This window comes from Camelus dromedarius, chromosome X (genome assembly GCF_036321535.1).
Source record: "Camelus dromedarius isolate mCamDro1 chromosome X, mCamDro1.pat, whole genome shotgun sequence".
NCBI lineage: Eukaryota > Metazoa > Chordata > Mammalia > Artiodactyla > Camelidae > Camelus > Camelus dromedarius.
The window spans coordinates 80,993,216-81,012,038 of NC_087472.1; the positions used below are offsets into that span (position 1 = coordinate 80,993,216).

Here is an 18,823-nt window from a genome sequence, read left to right on the forward strand (position 1 = left end):
CAAGATCTGATTGAATTTGAAAGGCTCATTCTGGCTGCTGCACTAGACTAGATTATAGGGGGCAAGGGTGATAGCAGAAAAATTAGTTAAGAGGCTATTGCAATAATCTGCCCTAGGGATGATGGTGGCTCCCACCAGGTGGTAGCCGTGGAAGTGGAGGGAAGGGTTCAATTCTGGATATATTTTGAAGGCAGAGCCAAAAGAATTTCCTGACAAAATGCATGTGGTGCCTCACAGTGTTGGACATGACTCTGAGATTTTTTGGGAGTTGCCGTCCTCTCTTATGGGGAAGGCTGGTGGAATGGCATTCCTGATGAAGAAGATAAGAAATTCAGTTTGAGTGAACAAGTTTCTACTGTAGAGCACAGGGAACTATATTCAATATCTTGTAATAACCTATAATGAAAAGACTATGAAAAGGAATATATGTATGTGCATGTATGACTGAAACATTATGTTGTACACCAGAAACTGACACAACATTGTAAACTGACTATACCTCAATAAAAAAAATTTTGACTTCTGCTATTCAAAAGACAGTATTAGAAAAAGAACACAAATGAACTTATCTACAAAACAGAAACAGACTCACAGACAGAGAACAAATGTATGGTTACCAGGGGGAAAGGAGGTAGGAAGGAATAAATTGGGAGTTCGAGATTTGCAGATACTAACTACTATTTATAAAATAGATAAACAACAAGGTCCTGCTGTACAGCACAGGGAACTATATTCAATATCTTACAGTAACCTATAACGAAAAATATGAAAAAAATATGTGTATGTACATGTATGACTGAAGCATTATTCTGTACACCAGAAATTGACACAACATTGTAGACTGGCTATGCTTCAATAAAAAGAAAAGAAAGAAAGAAAAAGAAATTTGGTTTGGATGTGTTCAGTTTGAGATGTCTGTTCAACACCCAGGAGATCTGCACATTTCAACTTCCATGACAGGGTAGCACAGTATGTTTTATTCAGCATTTTACTTATTTCAAGAGGGAGAGTCTATCAGGGTTTCCATTCTGCCACAATACCAGAAATGAAATGTTCCTTTGACTTTTTTACTCTGTCCCTCATATAATCTTAACGTTCCCTTTTACAAATTACTGGTGCTGTCCTCCAAAACTTCTCTAGTCTCCAACATCCTTTTTAAGATATGAAGAACAAGGCTGGAGTCAGTACTCCAACAAATTCAACTAAGATGACAAGAGAACTCTTGGGAGTTTCCAAACGTGATGCCTTTAGAACACTGACATAAAAGTAAATAATCCTGAGTGAAGTAGTAAAAAGCCCGAGGCATTTTACAGAATGTTTCTTTACAAAGTCGAAACATTCGAAAGGAAGTGCCCAAGGTTCACCATGAAGATACTAGGAACTGTAATATCACATTTTGCTATGTTGCCCCTCAGTCTTTAGGATCTTGATTTTGATCTCATGACTCAGCCTTGGAAGAGGCCACAAACACGCAACTATATTAGGAAAAAAATATACACCATCCCTTTGGTAGCCTTGCAGGCATTTCAACTTCATTACTTTGGTCCGGAAGAATTATGGAGGAATCATACTAGGAAAAATTGGGAAGTTCTGAACCAGTAGAAGGTCTGTCTTAACAGCTGCCAGGCAACAATATCAAATTTGTCATTTTCGTACTTAAAGATCCAGAGTGATTTTTATGGCATCTCCTCCCCAAATTATCCTAATTGATTATGCCAGTGAAAGGACTGTAACAATATTCAATTCAGTTTCTGATTAAATACAATTTCTGGCCCTGCTTTGTAGAGTCCCCCCCCCTTTTTCTCCTTCTATTCATTTGAAATCTTACAGATGTCAAGTCCTAGTTTCTAAGCATTTCAGAGTTCCTTTCTCACATACCTAGAGGAAATTTTAATATTATGCTTAATACACAATACTTCCTGTATGGTGCTGATATATATAAACGATGCAGCATGAACAAGCAGCCTGGGGTAAGAACATAGATGGGGGTAAGCATGTTGGAATTCTCATTTCCCTTATACAAAGAAATGTGTTCTTAACTGAAAAATCTGTAACATGACTGATGCTCCTATTTAATAATCAAAAGGTTTGAGAGATAAGAAAAGGAGGGCTAAGGGACAACTTAATAACTATCTCCAAAATGAAGGAATATTTTTCAGAAACTGACAGGAGAATTATATCTAATAAGGTCAAACAAGAAGAATATGCAATCCTTCTTTTGCACTATAACACACTGCTTTCAATTAGAACTTGAAGGGAGGGAGCTTCAAGTACATTTAGATTATATCTCACCACCCAGATGAGAAAACTGAGATGTAAAGCACTAAAAGTACTTACCCAGGGTAAGAAAGTGTGGCAAGCCAGAAAAGGGGCCCGAATCCCAGTCTCCTTATTCCCAAACCAACAGCCTCCCAGCAGACAACATCTGAGGCAATGCTTAGGAATCCTCCAAATGCATTAATCTGGATTTACATTAATTTAAAGCAAGCAAGCAAACATACACCAAAGAGCAGCGCTTATGTAGTATCCCCAAGGGATCGTGTCAAAATGCAGTATGGTGGGGGGTGGGGGGTGGCGGGGAGAGGACAGCTCAGTGGAAGAGTGTGTGCTTAGCATGCACGAAGTCCTGGGTTCAATCCTCAGTACCGCCAATAAAAAATGAAATAAATAAATACACCTAATTACGTCTCCCCCAAACAAAACAAAAATGCAGCATCAGATTCAGCAGGTCTGGGACAGGGCCTGAGATTCTGCATTTCTATCAAGCTCCAGGGTGATTCTGAGGCTGCTGGCCCACTGGACACTTAGAGCTGAGCAAAGTGACAACAGGCCTATGATACAACCCTGTATTAACTAAAAAGGCAGGAAGTGAATGACAGAAGGGGAGCCTGGTTTGGTGTGACTGAAAGAACAGGTGCAATATCCTAGTTCAGATGTTGCTGGATGGCTATTTCGTATCCATTTGTGTTCCCTTTCCCATGCCTGCTTCTTTTATGTCGCCTGGAGATGTTAAATACTTGCTTTCTCAGGCTCCCAAGGAGCCAAGGGTAGCTATGTGCCCCAGTTCTGGCCAAGGAGACTAAAGCAAATGTCTGCTGGGGTCTTCTGGTAAAGGAAAAGCTTTGTTGCAGGTAAGACTGGGGCAGCCTCTTCGTGCTCTTTCCTGCCATGAATGAGGACTTGATGCTGAGAGATGCTGCAACCATCTGGTTACCACTAGGCAATAAGCCAACAGGCAAAGAATGGTGGAGCAGAGAGACAGAAAGAGCCTAAAGCCTTGATGACAAAGCTGAACCCTTGCACCAACTTAAACTACCTCCCCCAGGCTGCTTCTTATGTAAAATAATTAAGTGTTTGTACTGCTTAAGCCATTGTTATTGTCACCGCATAAGGCATTCTGTTCTAAGTCTGATGCATCTCCTAATTAGACAGATGCTTCCTCTCCCTCCAGTCACTTCTTCAACAGTCTGGTTTTGTCCTTACTGCCAGTCCCCAGCCTCTGACACTCTATTTGTGTGCTCCAGCAAAGGGTCTCATTAGTGACCTTCTAACTGCCAAACACAAGGGCCTCTTCTCAGCCTTCATCCTGTCAGATGCCCCTGGCATTTGATTTTATTTAGACTCCCTTCCTCTTTCCTCTGCTGATTCTCATGGCACTGCTCTAATCTGGTCTTCTTCCTCTGCCTCCACTGCTTCTCTCTGGCTCCTCTGCCTCTGCCTGCCCCTCCCCCTAAATTTGCATGTTCCCCAAACTTCCATCTTTGTCCCTATTTCCTTCCCACCCTACAACTCCCTGTGTACTCTCATCAGTTCCCACAGATTCAACAACCTGCACCCATTTCTTTAAGTAGCAGTAAAGTACTAGTTAGCCTGTATTTTTCCAGAATGGTGATGTAAGCCTTAGTATGAAAAGGCAGTGATGGAGCAAGAACTGGGCTTCCTTCTCATGTCTCGTTGACCTTATGTGAGCAAAGAGGCTCTCTGGCAGCAGCACACCTCTTAGGGAACAAGGAATAAGGAAAAAGTTACCCAGAAATATGTTACATTTGCTTCTGCTTACTGTAGTCACACTTCTTTTAAGTTGTGTATCCTTGGATAAATAAACAACGAATGTGTACTAAGCATGTGTGAATTAAATGTGTGTGTGTGTTGTCAGTATATAGTCACTGCAAGTCCAGCCAAACTGTAACCCCAACTGAGACACTACGTACTCTTATTTAGGTCTTTAGTATGGAAATTATGACACCGTGTTGCAGTTATCTGTTCATGTTTTTTTCCTTCACTAGAATGTAAGCTACGAAGGTCAGAGGCTGTCACTCTTTGGTGGGTGTTTGTTGAAAAGAATAGCCATTTAATGCAGGAGTTTAGGGCTATGGGGGACAAATGGTTTAACTGCATGAACTCTTGAGATTCCCTCTAGCTCTGTGACCTCCAATGACCCCACTTCTAGTTCATGTGAGATTTTATACGCAAGTATTAAAATTATTTACCCTCACTGTATATGTTCTTCCTCCAACTCTGTCCCGAGCTTCTAAAACCAAAACATTAACTCCATGTTCATTTAAGAGTTTGGCAGCAGACAATCCTAAAAGGAAAAAATAGGAGAACAAAATCGAGGAACATATTAATATCTAAATGTGAAACAGCCAAGATTTAACCAAAGCCTGCATATAATATAAATGCAGGGCATCATATACAATTCATTGATTTTGCTGTCTATCTAGAAAATTCTGACCACACTGTGATTCACTGAGCCACCAACTGTATAGTCTATCATATATTACATTGTCTATCATAATTTTATTTTCTATCATAAGGTTGGCTGAAAAAAAAAGTGATAATTATTAAAATATAGATTTTTGGTTTACTGATAATCAAATCATATTTAAGAGAATTTGTTGAACCCCTAATCAGTCCTTATTATGCCCGTCTTCTAGAAATCCTGATTGTATGAACAGAAGTATGTTTTCTTGGAATCTTCTCCCAGCTACTCCAGCTCCCAGTACACCTGTCCTTTTCTTAATTTAAACCCCCCGCCATCATAATTGCCTATTATTTATATCTGGATTACATGCTTGCTAGATCTTGTTTTCCCCACTAGATTCAAAGTTATCAAAGACAAAAACCATATTTCATACTTTATTTATTGGCTCATAGCTGAGTACTGGCTTTCACCCATGAATAAAAACTTTCATAAAAGTTAAACCCAGTATAGTAACACCAGAAAGTAGAGGAAAATGTTGTGGATTAACATTTTATCAAGGGCGCATGCTGTCAGCATGACTTATCACTGATATTAATCTTGATCACCTGGTAGAGGTAGTCTTTGGCAGGCCTCTCCACTGTAAAGTTACTCTTTTCTTCCCCCTTCCATTCTACACTCTTTGGAAGGAAGTCTGTGCACAGCCTGCACTTAAAGAGTAGGGAGTTATGTCCTACTTCCCTGAGGGTGGAGGATCGACATAAATTATTTGAAATTCTTCTGCCCAGATTTGTCTCTTCTCTCCCATTAATTTTTTTAGTCAATCATTTATTTATATTATATGGACAGATAGATAGTTGTTTTATACTTCGGGTTATAATCCAATACCATGTTATTCATTCTGTTGTTTGAATTATTACACCTTTGGTCAATGGAAGCTCTTTCAGTTGGCTTCCATGTCCCTTTGACATGCTTTCATCATTTTGTGTGTGTGTGTGTGTGTGTGTGTGTGTTTGAGCACTTCCTTACTTTCTGGTATTATAAGATGTTCCAGGCTTATCTTGTCTTTCTCTGCCCAGCCCTAGAATCAGCTATTTCTCTAGGGAGCCTTGGTTATTTTATTGGAGAACAGTATTAGCAACCAAGATCTGGGCTCTAGGTGTGCCCATTTTGAGGTATCATTGATTCTACGATTTCTCAGCTCACAGAGTAAGAAAATGGATGAAGATACACACTTATTTTTAAATCTACACTTTTTAATTTAAATTGCTATCTTATACCTAGTTACCTTTACACTATTACAAAAAATATGAAGCGGACTACAGAGATAAATATACTTCGAGGAGAAATAAAAAAGAGAATATTAGGGTGAAAGACAAATAAGACTGACACCAGGGATAAGATTAGTAAAATGATACAAATGATACCCAAATATGTATACAAGTGGTTGAGAAGAGGAACTATTGTAAGTGACTTTAAAACCCAGTAACTTGACGGTTCACTTATAATGACATAGATCCTAAATGCAGAAAGGAACTAGAAACATTATGTTCAGTAATCATTTTGTTAGTGCTAGTATCAGTACTGTTATTTTGAGAAAATGTATGTAGTGTGGAATAAAGCAAATGAGTAATCAGGGTGGTATCACTGAGATCTAAGATTTTTGGCATGAGGATAAGGAAATTCAGAAGTAGAAATCTGGGACAGGAAATGTACAAGATGGTTCTGGAACATCAAGTCATACCAGAAAGCTACTAGGATGGTTACAAAAAGGCTCAGGAACCTACCTACATAAACTCCCACTGGCCAAAGATGGAACAATTTGAGTATCAGATAAAAATAACAACTGCAGTGGCTTAAATCCATTCATAATAATACTAAACAAACAAATAAAAACTCTTATTGGTCACCTTTGGAGAATGCTAAGGAACCAACTTATCATTAAAAAAAAAAAGAATTTGGCATTCATCCTCCCTTCCCTATTTGCACCAAACCTCAAAGCAACCAAATAGCTAACAAAGGGAGGTTTCCCTGTATAAAAGCATGCTAGCTAATAAATGAAGACAGAATAGAATATCAGCATTTTACAACCCCTAATGAATTAACAGATCCAGTGCAATGACTGTCAACAGCTGCTAACATGACGGGAAAAAAAGAGAAAGAGATAACCAGATGTTACCTGCCTCATAATGAAAGCAGATACCACCATGTATGAAGTAGCGAGGAAGGAAGAAAGGGGAGAAAGGGAAGGAGCAAATAAACTAAATGCTAATGTGATCAAGCCTCTAGATCTGATACTTAGGGGCCAGAGGAACATGTTAATACCACTGGGATGCAATCAATAAAACCCAGATTGTAAGAAATTATACAAGAGTACTCTGGGGTTTTTTTCTTCAAACAACTTGCCTACTCCTGCTCTCTCCTCTTTATCCTTCACCAGCTTTTCCTATAATAAACCGCTTACACCACTAGTTCTGTCTTGATGTCTGCTCTCAGAGGACACAGACTGACACAGTATTTTGTTCATATACAGAATGGCATGAAATATATGTAGCCAGAATCAAAAATGAGTTTGTGTCTATCAGATTGAAAACACAGGGAGGCTAAACCATAATAGCCAGCACTGCTATCCGCTAATGTTTGTAATGCACTTTTGACTCCTTCAAGTACAGTGTGCCCTTATATTGATGATATCCATCCAAGATTTAGCTATGCAACAAATCTTTGCAATCTGCTCACAAAGAAAGGCATCCCATGACAGTTTAAATAAATGCAAACCAGTGTCTGCAAACCTTGGCGCAATGTGTTTTCTGGGCCAGGGCCAAAGGCTTCTTATGCTGACCATCATTTTTAAAAAAGGATGAAGGTGTGATGAAAAACATATTTGTACATAAATCTCTGTTCTCATGTCTGACTATTTCCGTAGGATCAAGTCCTAGAAGGGAGATTATTTGGTCAAAAGATATGAATGTCTTTTAGGCTCAAAGTACCACTCTATATTTAAAAGCAGAGAAACTCAGATGCAAAAAGTTTAATTTCTTCCCAGTTCCTCTTAATCAATCTAACCATAAACCAATTAGATAGATAGAAACACCCTTGGTTTTTACTGGAGTTACTCAGGTGGCTCCTCTTCCAAGGGAGGAGAAACTTGCCCTCTGCCGAAGTAGAAGCAGAAGTGGCTTTGAATTCCAGCAGCAGTGGGTCCTGCAGCGATCCTGCCCCCAGAGGACGCCTCACAGTTTGTTTAGGGCTTCACATCCTGCAGATCAACTTCAGATGCCTTTCCTGTTGCCTCTCACAACCATCCTGCGGGATAGATTTCACTATCCCCATATTCCAGATAAGAAAATCAAGAGCCCGACATGACCACAACAGAGTCTCCCAAAAAGTGAAAAATTTTACTTCTGACACCCTCACTTATAAGGCTGCAGCCTTAATCAAATCGAATGTAATGTGTAATTCTAAACAAGTTTGGTGAGTGGGGTTCAGTGCCAATAGTAAATAAACACTAGTCTGGAGGCTAAAGGAGGGGGGAGGTAGGCTAGCTGAGCCAGGACAAATGACCACACCGATGACAAAGGTCATTTTGCACTTTGGCATTTAAGGATATAAACAAAATTAAAAAGCTGACAAAAATGGTTGTTTCTGCATTACAGGAAAATGACTGACCCTATCTCAGCAAAGCAAGTTTAAGCTCTTTGAGAAATAAGGAAGATGTTTAAAACATTCAAAAGGGGGTTTGAGAAAAATGGTTTCAAAAAGGTCTTGGAATTTGAAGGGGGAAGATTTAAGTCATTTAGAAAACTACTTCTCCTAAGATGCTGAATAAATGGGGGGGGGCGGATAATGTTTTAGTTTGCGTGTTTATTGTGAAGAAGACTCTGATAAGGAACTTCCATGGTAATTTAAAGTTAGAAAATGCAGAACATGGAAACGCAATCAAGATGCCATTAGAAAAGTTATTTTTGGATAATAATTAATAACTAATTTTGAATAAATAACTCAGTAAGTCATAATCAAAGCACAAGAAAACATGTGCGGTCCAGAAAAGCTTTTCTAATATATCAACGGTGGCTGTTGGTTGGTTCGAATGGAAAAAAAAAAAAAGATAATGCCTGCATCAAGATGGAAGTCTTGAATTATACTTCTTAATTCTATTTATTCTAATTCTATGTACCATTATGCATTCTACCCTCCCCTCCTACTACAAAATCCAATAATCGCTTATGGAAAAAAGAACCTTATCTCAAACATCAACTCCACAGATTAGTTTAAGGGTTGTTGACATATATTTCAAAATAAATAAATAAAAGACTTTTTTTCTTGGTAAATGGGATAAAATTGTTAGAAAAGGTTTTTAAGTCTGAAGGTAAGTCACCAAATACAATGTAGCTACTAAACAACAGATTTTATAATCAAATATTTTTTCTTTACATATTTATGAAAAGAGAAAATCTCACATTAAACCTCTTTCATCTTGTTCCAAAGAAATATAGATTAGCCAAAGCTAAGAGCATTGTGCATTATAGCTCTTGCTGTCATTCATTTAATGGCCTCATGAAATCTAGGGCAATAGAAGAATCTAGAGCTCCCACCTACCTCTCTTGGCACCCCACCCCACCCCCACGATAGGGAAAGGGTTTAACATAGTGGTATGACGGTAATGGTTAACAATCATCCCTGGCCTTGGGGAATGGAGAAGACATCAGATTTGCAGTGTTTGGATTTCCATGGTGTATATACATACACTCTCATCACGGCTGATTTAAACTATCAGTGTGATTACAAGCTACCAATGTGATATCACTGAACCTAAAACTGGGAAGAGATGTGCTCAATCAGGATCAGTTCTTTTAAAATAGTAGAAGCTGGCTCCAACACTGTTAGACCCAGAGACTCTTGGCCTCAGGTCAGAGAGGGGAAGGATAAACAAATCTGGGAGAGAGAGAGCCTATGAAATCAGCAAGTGTTTGAGATTCATTGGTTGTAGGGGATGAAAGGCCATCTTGGAAAGGTGTCCTAGACTCTCAACTGTCCTAGTGTCTAGTCTTTGAATCTCCCAAGGGCATTTGGGAGGAAGAGGTCTAAGAGGGCACTGACAAAATCTCCCTGCCCCTGCTCTGACCAAGAGCTCTTTCTCTCCCAAATCATGGCTCATTCGGAGGAAAAGAGCCCAGGACTCCCAAATGTCCTATGGTTTTCTGTGACAGTAGAGAGCCAGTAGGACGGAGAAGCTACATTCACAAAGAGTTTGTTAAGCTCTATTGTGTAAACAAGTATCTGGTCACTTTCAAAATGCAAAAACCTGAAAAACGGAAAAGAGCAGATCATGGCACAAGCAAATCTTTAATCACTTTGCAATTAAGTATTTTAAATAGGGATGATGAGTTTAAAACAATATAATCCTTCTTCTGGTTTTTCTCTCTCTTCAGTCATTTGGGTTTTATAGAAACCAAAATAAAATAGGTTAATGGCTTTATTAGAGAGGCCTTTAAAAAAAAGCAAGTCTGCTAAAAGCACACCTCATATGAGAGTTCAGACAATTGTTAATCCTGGTTATTAGATCAGGAGAGCCTGGGTGAGATGATGTATGCAGCTAGCATCAGTGTTGCCATGGCAACTGCAAACCAAGCTCCAGCTTCTTAAAGCCACTGCCCATGGAAACTGTATTTCCACAGATTGCAGTGTTTTCAATGTCCTGAGATGGATACATCCCCATAGAAATAGGAAAGGAAATGATTTAAGCCACATAGAGCACCTGGAAAAGGAATTAATATCTGCAATGAAGCCCTTGAGGAAATGGTCCTTCGCTTCCTGGGCTACAAATTTGTTACCATAGGACCTAGCTTCACACTTACCCCTGCCTTCTCTACCCTGCCAAGGGCCCTTTCCTTTATCTTACTTCTTCAAGTATGTTCACATTACTCTGTTTTAGGAAAATATAGAAATTTGTCCATTTGACTCTTGCTACCCTTTCCAGTTCAATTTCTGATTCTCCTTCTACAACAAATGATTTGGTGTCTCCACTTCCTTATTAGAACAAACCTTGAAATGTAGTGTATTCCTCACAAAAAATGTCCAGTGATCCCACTGTCAATATGAAAAGTGATATATAATCATCTTTCACAGTGTGTCTGTCACCCTGCTGTATTTTCCTTCTTAGAACACATCACCACGTGGCACTCTCTATGTATCCGCTGCTTCCCGCCACTGTTACCATAGCCACTCTTGTCAAAACTATTGTGGCCTTTTGCCTTTGTCCAAGGCAACATGCTCTCTTGCCCAGAGATCTGCCTCTTCATGTGTTAGGACCTTCTTGAAAACAGAGGTGTGTTATATACATCTTTGCAACCCTAGAAGAGGGCCTTCCATGTTACAGGTGCTCAAATGCCTGTTGCAATGAACAGAGAAACTACAACTAAGAAAACAAAACCATGCTCACCTGGGTGAGGGCAATGGGTAAGTTTCTATGCTACTTAGATTATATCTATTTCAAACAACTAAGAAAGATTTGGAAGGATAGGGTATCTAGTCATTTAAACCTTTATGCCCAAGTAAGTTAGCAGATTATAAATACTATTAGTACCTTTTCTGGTCTTTGAATCAGTACTGTGCTTTTTTTAGCAAAAGAGAACAGAGAATATCAATGTGCACACAAACTTGTTCCTGATGCATAGATACATACAATATAACCATTCCTAGCTACCTACCTGTCTGTCTACCTATCTATCTACCTACCTACCTATCTATCTATTTACATACCTGTATTTTGTGCTTCCTTTCAGACAAATAACTGTTTTTCAAAATGCCAAATCTTCAAGTCCCTCTGATAAGCTAAAAAGACAGTACTGTCTCAAATGATAAATAGATGAAAGCTAACAATTAACTTCAATTTGCCCTGAATTCGACAGACTGGTTGTCTAGACAGTCCCAATTTATTTGATTATTGTTCAGCATTCATCTTCACTTTAGATAAATGGATCTCACCCAAGTCAGGGAATGCAATTACCCCTTAATTCATTATTTGCCCCATTCTTTCACTGAAAATGAAAACACACCAAGGGCACTCCACATTGCTGTCCTCGGATTCTGCACACTAGGATGCACTGTGGTTAGGAAGTAATTTCCAAAATATTTTATGCAACCCTAGTCCTCAAGATGCTCTTGAGGGAAGTATCAATGCTCATGAAAGTTGAGGCATATGCTGTTTCTCCTTCTGGGAAATGTATGGTGTACATTGGCATGTTAAAGGCTCTGATAAGTCCTGCAGTGAAGAGTGTTGTTGAACTTAGCATTTCTCCACCTTTTACCTTTTAAAAAAAACTGTATCTCAGAAAATACACTTTGGGAAAACTGGTTTCATCTCTTAAAAGACTGTTCAAATATTTACAGTAATAAACTCACCAGGGCAGGGTCCCAAGTGAACAATACCCAGAGGACAAGGTAAGTGTTGAAGCAAAGCTTTAGTGTAGCTATGGCTTATACTCTGCTGGCTCTCCTAGTTCTTCCTGTTTATTTCTTAAAGTGGCATTTTTTTTCAACTTTGACATCAATTCAACACCACCTATGAATGTGTATAGTGTACATCACAGATTAAATATTCTAAGTTAATTTTCTATTATTCAGTGAAGTGATCTCTGGCTGACAGAATTCTTACATAACTGCACACTTGGACTCTTGGACTGAATACTTTGAGGAAAATAAAAAGTACAGTCAAACATCAATTCATACTGAAGTTTTAGAAGCAATGTTCCCAAATCAGGAAAACAACAAAAACCATAAATTTTGCTCAAAGCACATGGTGAGCACCCAATCACCAAGTATTTATTGAATGAATAAATAAATGAATGAATGAAGAATATGTGTAGACGTGCAAGAAAAAGATCTTTAACTTAAGCCACAGCTCACAGCCAACTCATTTAATCTGTAAAAAAGTCACCTTAAAGGTCATCTTTGTTACACATTGGAATTTATCCAAAATCCATAGTATTTCTGTCCAGCATTATTTCCTCTATGAAATCTTTCCTGTCTGTCATTTCCTTTTTCCTTCTCTGTGCCACCACTGAACCCTGAACCAACTTCAAACACCAAGAGCAGGTCAGGTTCATAACCCCCACTACATAGGGGGCCCTATGCCTCACACAGTCACTGGAGAGACAAATGGACTAACAGATAAACTGGAGAACTTAACTCTTCCATTTGGGCCTGAATTTTGTCAGATGCCTTCAGTGACCTTTATAAGTTATTACAAATGCATATTAAATCAGAACTGTATATTTATCATAAATGGCTTCACTCCAATATGTAAAATCTGTAAACACCAATCTTAGAAAACAATTTAAAAATCACATTGACCCCCACAGCCTTCCATTTTCTTCATCAATGTTGTCTCCCCAAATTTTCTCTTTTCAAAACATGGTGGGTTCACTGTTCTATTTATCATGGCCTTAGTGTAGGAAACTCTGGTCCCTTATTTTTAAGCCTAGATGTCTTAACTGTTTCTATTATTGTCTATTTACATTCATTACTGGCAACTGTCTAATGACCTAAGGAATCCTCTGAATTCTTATTTTTCAGTACTTCTGTGAAATCTCAGTATCAGCCCCAAGTCTTCACAGTGACAATGAAGAGGTTTCCATAACATTAGTTGCTGGCCTGCTGCAGGGAAAAAAAAAAGTCTATGTGCAAAAACATTCCTTTTTTTTTTTTGGTGGAAAGATCCAACACCTTTCATCAGATATTCAAAGGGACACTTGCTCCAAAAGGTTAAGAACCACTGATCTAAACTATTTAAACAAGGAAATAAATTCAAAAAGGAAATAAATTCTTCATATGAAAGGCATCCGACCTAATAAGATGCTTAAGATTTTTAAATTTAAATGTTCATGAAGCAGTAACATGCCATGTAATATATTCTAAAATATAAATTACTGTGAAACAACAATCACTAGGTTTTAGAGTATTAACCTTAAAGTAAAGCAATAATAAAGTTTACTACAGTTCTCTGAACAAGCCTATTAAGCAAGTCTACTGGGGGGCGGGGTACGGTCCAAGGTCAAGTTATGCCACTGAGAATTTTGTAGCGTTAGGTTATTCACTTGACCCTCCTGAGCCTCTGTTTTGGTCCCTTTGAGCTCTACCAGGTTGCAATTCTGTGACCCTTGAACATGGTGAATATGTAATTAACTCAACTCTCAAAGCTTATCATCTGGTTTTAAAATTCTTATTGACATTGTTACCTAATAAATCAATTAAATATTGCTATAAAGTGGGGTTTGTTTACTTTGGCCTAGCACCTACTAGAACAGGACTTTTAAACTAAGGCTCCTCTGAATCATAGACAAGGTGCAAATGAGCACTTGTAAGAGAGACCCAGATTCTGATTTAAGTTAGTATAGGATGTCAGTATGCGAGGTGATGCAAGCCACTTCCAGAATACTACATGGAAGGAAAAAAAGTGTTGAGGAGGGGGTCCAAAAGAAAAAGCTGAAGAGTCAGACCTTTAGGAAGCCGATTACTGAAAAAGATACTCGAAGATTATCACGTATATCTTAATCCAACCTCTGATTTTACAGATGACAGAACCGTGGTTCAAAGATCTTCAGCTGCCCTAGTCCATAACATAATCAAGAATAGAACATCCAAAGGAAAATACAAATTGCTGGTCAAACTGTAAAATATTTTTCAAATAAAAGGATACAGCAGTCCTAACAATCACCTTTGTCTCAAATGCTTCTAACATTTAAAAATGTAACTAGACTTCTTCTGATTCACTCTGTGCAGTTCTAATCAGTCATATTTTAAAAGAGAAGTACCTGTCATGAAATCTATCTCATACACGCAAGCGTAGTCATCAAACCAGTGCTGATTGGATGTCCACACTCTTGCAAGCCCCTGTATGTGATATGAAACTACAATATTTCCTCAGTCTTTTTGGGTACACCTGCATCCAAATACTGGTAAGATTTGTCATAGGTAAACTACGTATATGTCACACCTGCACAAAGATTGTATGACCCAATATTCATCAATAACAGGCTTCCACATTTCTTTTTCTCAATTATTGATCTCTGTGATCTAATTATACTATAGTTATACTATACTTGTATAATTATACTATACTTAGAGTGAGTGTTAAATATATTTTTCACATTAGCTGAGGATCATGTATAGATTCATGTCAATTAGCGTTGACCAAATGCTAAAACTGACCACCAAGTATTAGATAAACCCCAAAGCTCATTCAACCACGAAGATATCAAAACATCAGAACCCAAATAAATGCAACTTTTGTATTCTTCGTTCACCCAAAAAAGTTAATAAATGAGTCCTAGCTTATTTTTGAGAAAGAAATAGGGGCAAAGAAGTGTCCTGAAAGGCAGAAAATTAATGTTCAGCCTGCAGTGAACCTCAGAGTATCTAAATAACCAAGGCACTGAAACTAAGTGGCATATTTTTTAATGTAAGCTTTTCTTTATCGCTACAAAACCATAACAGTATGTGCTGCCAAGTTCTGGGTTAAAATGCCTACAACGCTTCTAGCAGAAATGATTCTTCAGGGTGATGTATTTCAGCAAAAAGGGAAATTGTGGCATGCTGTGGACTCAACTGGCAGAATTCTGAATATTAGTCTTCTTGCAAAATGGCTTTTCTGTCTCGGATGATGAGGAAGATTCAGTCCCTTCTATTCTCACACAGCATAGCGTTCTGGGCGGCTAGGGCTCTCAGTTCTTTTAGTGGAGCTCAACTCGTGGATAAAAACACAGGGGGAGTATTATTTGGAAATATCTCTTTCTACTTGATACTTGGAATTTAATCTCAAAACACATGGAAAAACTCTAACCGCCCAGTGTTCTGATAAAAGTATTGTCATTGTGCCTTGGCTAACTGTTGGGCAGAAGTGACACACTGGGTTATCCCAGTAACAACCAGGATCACATCGACAGAGGTACACGAGGCAGCTATTTCCCTTCCCTGGAACTCTTGTCATGGGTTTAAATTCAACACTGCTCATGTAAGGCTTAGGGCCTCCTGACTCCATACCTGTGCTTCTCCAGTCTCTCCTGCTTTGTTTGTCTTTTTTCCATCTTCTTATCTTCCTGTTAAAATCCTACTTATCTCTCAAGGTCCCAGAATTTCATTCAGATTCATGATATTAACATTTCTCTCATTGTATGAATGTCAATTATTTTCTCCCTTGATTACTTCTTGCAAGAGGATGGGGCACCTTGTGGGCAGGGACACTACTTCCTCCTCTTCATATACCTCTTTCCTGGTGATCTGGCTACTGCCTGGCATATGGTAGAAGCTCCCAAAATGCTTGAATGAGTCCAGGCACCAGAGCCACCTCTGCACATAATGAGATGCTTTGAGGGGTACAGCATTCCTTTTCCCTAGATGTGTTCAAAGCTACAACCAGATAATTACTCAGGAGATGCTGTCAAGAAGATTAAAGTCTTAGGTGATTGGACTAGACTGCCATTCAAAAAGTTCTTTGGCCCAAAGACTCTGAAGGATGCATTGTCCCCTGGAGTTGGGCTTTTTTTTCCTGTTTTCCTTTTTCTCTCTCCCTAAAGAGAGTCAATTCAGAAATTCTCAGGGGCAGATTTTAAAATCTTCCGCCACTGGGTTTCTGTCATTTGTTGTCTGTGTCAGGTCATGAGTAAGAACTAACATGTCAAGTCAGCAACTGAACTGCCATACTTAAAATAACATCAAGAAACAGAGACAGAAGATAAGTTCAAATTGTCAGATATAGATTATAAGCTCTACAGGAGAGAAAAATCAAGGAGAGCCAGAATGATCAAGGAGAAGAGATTTAATCAGGTATTGAAGAAAGGATAGGCTGGAAATGTTCAGAGAAGCACTTCCATGTTAAGGAAAAAACTAAAACAGGGAAGGAATGGAGGGACAAAATAAACATGGTGTAGCACTGAGGACAAGAGAGCAGTGTGACTACAGCCATGTTGGGGCTGGTAGGAAATGCTGCTTGTCCAACAAAGGGGGTGCTAGATAAGTGGGGTGTGGAGAGGGGAGCTTAAGAAGCGGACAATAAATCATTGAACATCCTGAACAGAACAAGGTGATAAAAGAAGTATTTAAAAAAATCAAATCTGGGAGAACACTGCAGGATGGACATGAAGGGAGAGCCCAAAGTGAAGGGTGGCCACTGGGAAGATGGTCATAACCTGGTGAGCTGAAGGGGCTAAGAGTCTGTCCTGGGGATGGGGGAAGAGTTACTGGGAAAGAAAGAGAGGAACAGCCCAAAGAAGGAGTTAGAAGGATCTGCTGACTGGGTGTAGAAGATAAAACAAAAGGATGTGTCCAAAATGATGGAAAGGATGGTGGTGCCAAGAACAGAGTCAATGAAATGAGGAAGAGAAGCTGGGTTGGAGGGCAAGGAGGCTTTTGGACTTGTTGAATATGAAGTAAGAACAAGACTTTCAAGCGTGAAATATGCAAAAGCAGATAAGCTATAGGACAGGAGTCCAGAGAAAGTGAAGGACTCAAACTAAAGATTTGAGAGCTTTCTATAGATGAGGAAAAGTTGACATCTTGGAAGAAGAGAGGGAGAGAGTGCATATGAGCCCCAAAGTGATGAAGAGCTGAACCTCGAGGCCATTTCAAAACTAGAAGAATCGGCACAAGAATATGGGCACAATGACAGGAACAGAAAAAGGAGCAATTGGTGTGGGATAAAAATTCAGGATCCAATAGGGTCGCAGAAAGCATGAAAGAAGTTTCAAAAAGGACTTGATGACAGATGATGGATGATGGATAAGAGCCAAAGCATGTTGAAGATACCACTGTACTACTTACAAATGAGTAGGGCTTTTCCCTTTCTCAACTACCGAGTGTCTAAGATTATTTAATTGGTGAGTGGGCAGAAAAAGGGATTTTGTGGCTGAAATACATGCTCTGTTTTATGATTTTTAATTAAGATGCTGCTATTCTTTGTGCAGACAGAGATAGTTATAAAAAGTTAATTTGGATTGCTTTTGAGGAACATTTAGTCAGAATTTGTACTCTTCTGGGAGCTCTTTTGTTATACAATAGGAATAATCCTGCATCTACTAAGTATTGGCCATATATTTTAAGTATGTGGGTATCATATTAAAATGTGCAAGTCCTGACAAAAGTTATAAGAAATATCCAGAAGCGTTTAAAACTGATATAGGGGCCATTAAGTAACTCATGGGATACTGCTAAGCACACACAAAGATGATGTGTTTCTGAGTTCTCAAGAACCCTTAGGAAGTAATACCTCTCACCTGCTCATGAAACACTAGTCTGTGTGCTGGGTTTATCCTGAGCCAGACTTGCATCTACTTTTATTTTAGTTGTGAACCATCTGGCAAGACATCACAGCCAGAAAGCAAGGTTTCTGGTCAGTTTTGGTGTTCAGATCAAATCTGACTGATAAGAAATGATATTAAAGGAAGCCCAGTGTCTTCCACTATCACTGATGAAATGGAAGCTGGGTTCTGGAATAGAAGTGTGAACTACTGTGCAAGAAATGCCCTCTTCTTCCCCCAAATGGAAATGAACAAATTAGTCATTGGTAGTGACCATGGAAAGATTCAGGTTGAGGAGCCTGAAGCTTATATAATTGGGGTGCCCTCTCTAGGAAAAAAAAAGAAGGCAAAATTACAAAGACAAGATTCAGCATGAAACTGGTTATTTAGAATGAGAACCCAGAAGGACCTGCAGTTGTAAGGTCATAAAGCATAAGGATCATCAGCTACACTGTAAATCCAACTCTGCTCACGACCAACTACTTGGAGTAAAGTGTAGAAAAGGAGAAAAAGAGCCAGTAATCAGGCAGAGGGAAAAATGAAAGACAAAATGCCCCTTAAGGAAAACTGGAGCACAGAACAAAAAAAGACAAGAATAAAAATCCCAGAAAGAACCCTGAATTGTGAAATATGGATGGTATGGAGGTGGGAATGGGGACAGAACTCCCAATCAATTTACACGTCATCACCATATTTATTTTCCCATGATCAATAATCATGTTGCTTCTAGGAGGCTTACATAGAAGAAACAGGTTTTTAGAAACACCAGTCCACTTTATTGCAAGCACTTAACAAGTGTTTGTTGAGTGAATGAATCGAAGTTAAC

At 38.8% G+C, this 18,823-nt stretch overlaps 1 protein-coding gene across 1 annotated transcript in view; it reads right to left on the minus strand.

Annotated features, from left to right (window-relative positions):
- Positions 1-18,823, minus strand: part of LOC105085263 (amine oxidase [flavin-containing] A) — a 71,327-nt gene that overhangs the window by 49,756 nt on the left and 2,748 nt on the right. Inside the window, exon 2 of the mRNA XM_010975502.3 lies at positions 4,491-4,585. Within this exon, the coding sequence (XP_010973804.2) occupies positions 4,491-4,585 (95 nt within the window). The remainder of the gene's footprint in view (positions 1-4,490; positions 4,586-18,823) is intronic.